The following is an 8,077-nucleotide window of genomic DNA, read 5'->3' as shown; positions in this document are numbered from 1 at the left end:
GATAGTGTCTTAACTTACTTCTTTTTAACTGGCTTGCATACAACAACATGGGATGACCAATCTTTCTTCTGGCAGTCTACAGAGCAATAATACGTCTGTTTACATTGTGAACATCTCAGGGACCCTAAAATAAATTAGAGTCAGTACTGTGCCTCACAAACAGATAAATAGGTAACAATCATTATAAAAGGTAACTTTACATGTATGATCAGTTACCTGTTAGATTATTATATAAGAAGGCATTTTAAATTAAGCTTTGTCCAGGTATTTAAAAGAAAGGGTGCAGATATGCACCCAAGTAGGTATAAACATTTACCATTACTTCTTTTGCTTTAGCTACTTAGAATTTCATTCTCTCTCTCCAACGAAAAAGCAAGTACTTCAGCAAACAGTGTTAAACTGCCTCTGCTGTGTTACTCTTGGCTTTTCAAAGCAGACTGATTTTATTGACAATTCTGTCTGATGATTCTTAATCTTCAAAAATTTAAAATAAAGTATGTACTATGCCTATTCCAAAGTTAAAATTAAGTGTAAAATAGGGGTGCACAGATAGACAATTTTATGGCTGATACTGATCGCCGATTTTTAAGGAGGCATACCAACCAATACCGAACTAATTTCCGATACCAGCCTGGCAATGTGGAGAGCTGCTTCCAGCTGGTAAGTCTGGTGTGGTAGGAGCAGGGAGCAGGAAGGGGTGGGGGGGCCCTGATCAAGGCCCCCCCCATGGGGAGATGTGGGGCAGGGGCTGCCCAGCCAGGGTGGGGCACAGGGAAGTCGCGGCTCATCCAGGGAGGAGGGTTGCGGCTCTTGCCGCCATTCGCCACTCACCTGGGAGCCACTGGTCCAGCACCTCGTCCAGCACTCGCTGCTCATCCGGCGACTTCCACCGCTCATCCAGGAGGCCACAGGGTGGAGTGCGTGCCCCCAGATCTGTGCAGCACAGGCTGGGACCAGGGCTGCACCAAGCTCTTCCCAGAGGGGCAGGGCTGTGCTGGGAGGGAGCTACAGGGGCAGTCACAAATTGGCCCCTCCCACCAAAGCCCCACCCCACTGGGAAGAGCTTGGTGTACCTCCAGCCCCAGCCTGCCTCATGCAGATCCCAGGGCACACGCCTCCTGGGCCCTCCTGGACTAGTGGCAGGAGCAGCAGCAGGAGCCACCAGACAACCACCAAGTGAGCCACTGGACCAGCAGCTCCCAGATGAGCAGCACATGGCAGCTACTTCCCCCAACCCTGGATGAGCTGCAGCTCTGTCCTGCACCCACCTGGGCAGTCCCTGCCCCATGCCTCCCTCCCCATGGAGGCCTTGATCTGCCCTCTCCCCCTCCATGCCCCTTCCCCCCTCCACCCCCCAGACTTACCAGCTGGAGGCAGCTCTCCACACTGCCAGACTGTCTCCTCACCGCCTGTGCTGTGCCACAGCTGCACACGCCATTTACTGGCCAAATTAATTGGCCTGATATGGCAGATTTCCAGTATATTAAATTTTTTTGTATCAGTGCCAATCCAACATCAGACCAATGTATCAGTGCACCTCTAATGTAAAACATAACTTACTTTTGATGCAAGTGTGGGCAGGTATATTTATGTATCACATAGCCTTGGTAACATCCTTTTGTGCATCACTGTAAACTAATGCAAAACTCAGCGTGGCTATGCCTTTGGAACAGGAAGACTTACCAGACAGACCACAATGATGGCAAGTAGTTATCCGAGGGAATCGCACCAATGGATTGTGCAATTTCAAATCACAGTTTACAGATAAAATATTATCAGGGGAATTATGTAACTTCTGCTTTGCATGATGGAAGTCAGAACTGACAGTCTAAAAGGAAACAAATCTAAATGATAGTTTTTAAATTAAAGCTTAAATCACATGGACTAGAAATATTCAAATACAAGTTACATGCAGTTGAAGACTGCTTATCCCAAAACAAAATTGCTAAAAATTTTGCAAATCCCACAACACATCCTACTTGCTTTAACAACTGCCACATGGTGTTAAATACAGAACAAGTTTTATCTGGTGAAGGTTCTGAATCTAGAACCATTAAGAGATAACACTGCATTCTTTTTTTCTTTTTTAAGTTAAAGTTAAATACCAAATTGTTCCAGTTAAATATAGTTTTGGATCACAGTTATTCAGGAATTCCTACAGAGCATTCCTATTTGTTTAATAAGCAAAGAAAGCAAGGGATATATAAAATAGAGTGGCTTCTGAGTGCACTAATCCACTGAAGTCACAACTCTTGATGTCATCTAGCAGTATTATGTTTTTACTCACCGAAGTGCTCTGGTACTGACAATTAATAGGCATGTCACTAGAAGAGTGGTTTTCAACCTTATTAGATTCAGGTCACCCCTCAGAAAATGCTTAGCTTTCATTTATTTACTGACTGCAAAAAAAATAATAGAACAATTCTTCTGTTGCAAAAACTCAGAAAGATGCCAACATCAGAATGTTTTTGACACTATGGATTCCTATTTGAATTTTCTGGGTTTATCTTGTGAATCTCGTATAGGTGTGTGCACCCCTAACAGTGCTAATATTGTGTGCAGCACCTTCCAAAAGGATCTCACGGCACCCTGGTGGAAAACCATTGGTACAGAAGTTCTAAAATTCAATCCTGAACAACTATCATCATCACTGTAGGAGTCTGAAGGGGGTGAATTCATTTGCTTTGGCAATTAGCTACACAACATTTATTATAGAAAAAAACATGAGCCTTGGATCTCACTTTTGAAAGGGACCTTAACAGCTTGACATTGAAAACTGAATACCCCACTACACTGTAGCAGGGTATATCTTATACATAGTTTTTATATCAATTTAACCAAGTTTGTTTTTAAATTGAGCTAGTTAAAGCACTGCGTCTCACTACATTGTGAACTCCAAATAAGAAAGACAGACAGCCATGTTAGTCTGAAGTCAGGCAGAAGACAGGGTAGGGTGGCACCTTACAGATTTGTTCAGAGAGCCACGAGCTTTCGTGGGCTGCAGCCTACTTCACAGCATCTGACAAAAAGTAAGCTTTGGTAGATACAGCCTCTGTCTAGTTGTGTAATTTAAAGCAACGCAACTGGAGCAGCTGCCCCAACTTGAGGGGATGGAAAGGAACAGAAAAAAGCCTCTGCCACCATAGCCACAAGATTCACTGGCAATACCTGAAAAAAATCACTGCGTGCGTTTTTTTTTTTAAATCAGATCCCTTTTCAACTTCCACTATGTCAGCTTTTTTTCCAATATTTGAACAGTTAAATGTGCATCTGACCGAAAAGCCAAGTGCTAAATATTTGCTTACTACCCATCTGCATTGTGAACCAGCCACTTAGATGAAGTTCAAGATTGAATGGCCGAGGCACCCGTCTTCCTACGTTGTACCACCCCCAAAACATAAGAAGCTGCACGTATTATAGTATTACTTCAGGGTGTGCAACAACTGCAGACTCAAAAACTGAACTTTACTGGCTAATGGTGTGAAGATGTGGCTAATCAATACAAGGACCTACAGGAAAACAGGGAGGCCTTTAAGCAAAACCTTTTAAGAAAGTTTTCATCTTTGTCCAATTGTAACATCAGAAGAACTTTAGGAAAGCTACATACGAAAAATACTGATGGAGAAGGAAATTAAGCACATCCCTCAAGTTTTTGCCTATTTTAAATTATGTTGCTTGCTGTTAACACATTACGCATCTAACACCACCTTTAAAATAAAAGGAATTTAGAACTAAAATTTATTCAAGACATCAGAAAAAATATGAAATTGTAATAATTTATATACTTCTTGTAAATTACAATGAAGACAGTGCTGAACCACAAAGCAGTTAATTTTTTTTTTAAACAAGCCAGTTAAATATTCAACCACTTTAAATTTCTAATTATCAATGAGAATACCCAGTGTATATTTTTCTAAGTAACTTTGGGGAATCAATGGTCAATTTCATACAGCAAAGCAGAAAATAGAGCAAAATCACAGAAACTCTACAAAGAAGGCAGGGAGGGGAATACATGCTGACCATTTCTTGGTTTGTGCAATTCAAAATATTTGGTGTAAAGAGTTAGTAACTCACTGATTTTACCTTCCCTGCTGAAGGTACCAGACTATTTTTGCAGCTGGTGGTTCCCACTGAATTTCCTAAAAAGAGAAAAGTGTTCATTTGATATTATAATTTCATTATACTAACAGGAATAATTTCAACAGTCAAGCTACAGAACAAGTAATATGAAATTTAAGTGACAGCTACTTCTGTTGCTTCTGCAATTTAACATAAGTCAGCCATCACACAAAGGATATTAAAACTTCCATGTCATGTCATAGTACAGTGACAGCTCTATTATGTAATACAAGATGCTCAACAAAAAATAGAACCAAAACAAGCACACCGTGCACCCAGCAAATGGCACAGAATAGGAATCATATGCATTAAAAACACAGATGCAACTCAAAAAAGGGAGAGGGGGATCTGATCACACAAAATTTAAAGATGAAGAAGTCATGTCAAACTGGTCTAACTCTTCTACTATCATCAGGAAGTAACACCCAATATATTTCTTAACTTAATTCTATTATAATAAAGGGCTTGGTCTGTCTGTCTATAACGCTTTTGGCCAACTGTACATGTGCTGCCAAGAGTGCAAGCAGCAATTGGCTGTGTGGGCCCAACTTTGCACCACTGCTGGGGAAGTTTGTGGCGATGGCAAATGCCTCAGCTACCTGAGCAGTGGGGCTTCCCCCCACCTCCCTGCCTGAGGGTGAAGGGGAGGGGGTAGGGGATGGCAGTGCCCCCCAAGACACCCAGCAGGGAGGGGAGCAGGAAGGGTGTAGGCAAAGTGGGGCGGGGTCACAGTGGTGGCTGTTGCCAGGGCTGGGCAGCAGGGAGAAGAGGGAAGGGGGGGGTCATGGTGGCAGTGCCCCCCAAGACACCCAGCAGGGAGGGGAGCAGGAAGGGTGTAGGCAAAGTGGGGCGGGGTCACAGTGGTGGCTGTTGCCAGGGCTGGGCAGCAGGGAGAGGGGGGAAGGGAGGGGGGGGAAGTCCCGCTGCTCCAGGAGAGGAGGCAGAGGCAGGCAGGAGGTAGGGAGCTGCCACATCAGAGGCTGGAGGAGGTGGTAGCAGAGAAGGTACTACTTGCAGGGTGGCCACGAGACACACTGTGAAACACTGTCATTCATTACAGCCAATTGGCTTATACAAAATAATTGATTTTAGAGTTTGAGAGTCTGCTTATAATACCGTTGAATGCACAATGTCAGTTACCCTTGTTACTTCTATGAAAGACCTAACAAGCATTTAAAAATAAAAAAAATGTGATTAAAAATAAAGTCTGAAGTGACTCTATTAAATATTATGGTAGGTTAACAAGCTTTTTCCTTGATTAGACATTTATGTGCAATAACTTGTATGTCTATACATACATGCATGCATACAGCATTACCCTTTTACCAGCTATTCATGTCAGTTTTATTCAGAGTGGTATAATTTCATATTAGATTGGAAGTTCAACTACATGTGTGAATGTGTTATACATAGATATAAAAATAGCTGCAGAAACCATTTTAAGAGAGGGTATGCTCCATCACCTGTTTGCATTCTGCCACTTATTTCTGATCCAATCTCTTTCTGTTTAAAGCTGTTTACCATTTCAATGGTGGAAGTAGTGCTAGCACTTCCTGAGCTGTTCTGACAAGCAAAGAACTGTTTGGTTTGTTCACAAAAGAAGAAGTTGCTGTTGGGCAACCTGTAGCTACCTCCAAGGTCAGGGCTTTTCAACAAGAAGTTGGGATAAGTGAAAGGGCTTCTTAAAGATTCAGTTGGCATTTTGGTCTCCTGGCTTTTTTTGTGAAACCGTTGAGCCATCTTGTAAACATCTACCCCAAATTCTTCCTTGATATCACAAAAGTCTTAACTACTTAAACCTGGATAGAGAGAGAAAGGCAGTTAGACTCATGTTTTTACTGGATATGGCATTCAACTCTAAAATATTTAAATATAGCTTAGCTATAAAAAAATTTAATATTAATTATTAGCCTAATGATAAAAATGTCCATGAATTATTATCCTAAAATATAAACAGTGATTTATTTTTCTTACTTAACATTTCAGCCACTTTACTAAACAAAGCAGTCCAAAATAAGTAGCAACAATGGACAGAAATCAGCAGTCTCTCATTGTTAAGCTACAGAGAGCTCAAAGGCATGAGGTTTCCTAATGTAATAGATGTTGCACCCTCCTATCCACAAGCCAGAGTGGGGTTTTCAAATGTTGTAAGCTGAGAAAACATCCAGTTTAGATTTTGCAAAGGCTATCAGGAGAAGGAACAATTCAAGCCTCTGGTTTAAAAGGGATTTTTGGCATTTGCTTTACAGAAGCTCCTGTTCACTACAACTGTGTAGCACAGAAGTACTGGGTGGTTACTACAAGTGTTAAATCAGAAGTGTAAGACACAGACTACAGGGCTCCTGGGGGAACCAGGAATCAGGAGCAGGGAAGGCAGCTGCAGCAGTGTTCATTCCTGCAGCTCCCTGAGCTGACAGAGGGGTCTGTGGGGCCCACTTTTGCCCCACCACCCACTGCCAGTCTGGCAATAAGGAAGTGAGTAGCAGTGTTATGGCTCCCTGAACCAATACAGTAGCTGATCAAGACACCTGCAGGGATTAACACCACTGCTGCTCACCCTAACACTGGAGAAGAGTCTGGATCTGGCCCACAGGGATTCCCACAGTCCATATCTGGACTGGGGATGGGAAGCCAAAACAAACCTGACACCTTTCTGTTAAGTTATTTACTGATTTACAAAAAAAGGATCACAATAGAGACAAGTGAGTACCAATGAATACTATAATACAAACTCCTTATTTGGCCTTCAAAGGAATGACTTTCTGAGCAACAGCTGCATGACTACTTTCTGCCCAAACTATTTTAGCTCATCTTTCCTGAAGCAACATTAAACATGCTACCTAAAGTGAGTAAACTGAGCTCTGTGACAGGCTGATAAGCCAACAATTAAAAATCTCAACTACATGGATAAGTCCAATCTAGAACCAACTGACACATCATAATTGTGGATAACGTGTGCAAAAGCATTCATTTCTCTCTCTCAGAACACGGCCTCCAATTCAAGTATGAAACTTCCGAGAAATATTTAGTATCAAAAATAAAAATTATATTATGCAAAACCTAGTGTCAATAAGTAGCTAGACTAAAGGAATGCCAGACTAAAAAATAGATCTCCCTGCCCTTAAGCAAATCCAGTTTTAATACAGGGACAAAAGCATCATTAGCCATGACAACTCCACAGGTGCAGAAAACGAGGAAGAATCAAGGAACCCACTGTACAAGACATGACTTTGCTGTAACATTACAAATAGCCTAAACTTATTGCTAAAAGGGACACTTTCTGACTAGCTTTTTTTGAGGTGCTTCGTTTCAGAAACAATAATTTATGATTAAGAATTTTACATGGTTGCATCCCTACCCTAAATGTTCTGGAAAGTCTTGAAGCAACCATACCCCCATGTAAGCATGCTTTTTATTGTGATATGTCAATAGGACACTTGCTTGATTTAAAATTAATTTTTTTAAGCTATACATTTCCATGCATTTAGTCCTCAATGAGGAGAGCAACTCCCTCGCTGCAGAAGCTTCTACCAAACTGAGCCGTTTGATAGGAAGCATTTCTGCTTTGTAAGATCATCACATTACAGACAAGTACGCCGTTCACAGACAAAGATTACGTTATTAAGATAACGAGTGCTGCACACTGAAAGTGTTGTGCTAGCATCGCAAACACTTATCCAATGCTATCTAGTTTGGAAGTTCAGACACCCAAGGTTTATGATCTGTGATTTGCACAAACCACTTATGCTCTGTACCTACTGGAGCTTCCCAGAGAGTAATTTATAATACCGAAGAGGTAATTCTTACCAAAAAACCCCAAGTATTTTTATAGTTAAGAGAAAAAGAGTCGTTTTATTCCCTATATAATGTTAACTAAGGGACATTCCTTTCATAATACCAAAGGGACAATTCTTACCAAAAAAATAAAATAAAGTTTAAAAAAAAGAGTATTTTTACA

At 41.4% G+C, this 8,077-nt stretch overlaps 1 protein-coding gene across 2 annotated transcripts in view; it reads right to left on the bottom strand.

The window, feature by feature from the left end:
- The window catches only part of TDRD1 (tudor domain containing 1), an 85,399-nt gene that overhangs the window by 71,705 nt on the left and 5,617 nt on the right, over nt 1-8,077 (bottom strand). The window contains exons 2-5 of one of the 2 annotated variants that reach the window (XM_019502860.1): nt 5,583-5,918; nt 4,075-4,139; nt 1,684-1,828; nt 19-124 (exon numbers count right to left, since the gene is read on the bottom strand). In XM_019502860.1, coding sequence (XP_019358405.1) covers nt 19-124; nt 1,684-1,828; nt 4,075-4,139; nt 5,583-5,859 — 593 coding nt within the window. In that variant the 5' untranslated portion in view covers nt 5,860-5,918. The remainder of the gene's footprint in view (nt 1-18; nt 125-1,683; nt 1,829-4,074; nt 4,140-5,582; nt 5,919-8,077) is intronic. The other variant, XM_019502861.1, reaches the window with a different exon arrangement.

Source organism: Gavialis gangeticus, unplaced genomic scaffold (assembly GCF_001723915.1).
Source record: "Gavialis gangeticus isolate Ggan-Ray unplaced genomic scaffold, GavGan_comp1, whole genome shotgun sequence".
Taxonomy (NCBI): Eukaryota; Metazoa; Chordata; order Crocodylia; family Gavialidae; genus Gavialis; species Gavialis gangeticus.
Note: the sequence above shows the minus strand (reverse complement) of the source record. Positions and strands in the feature narration are given on the sequence as shown.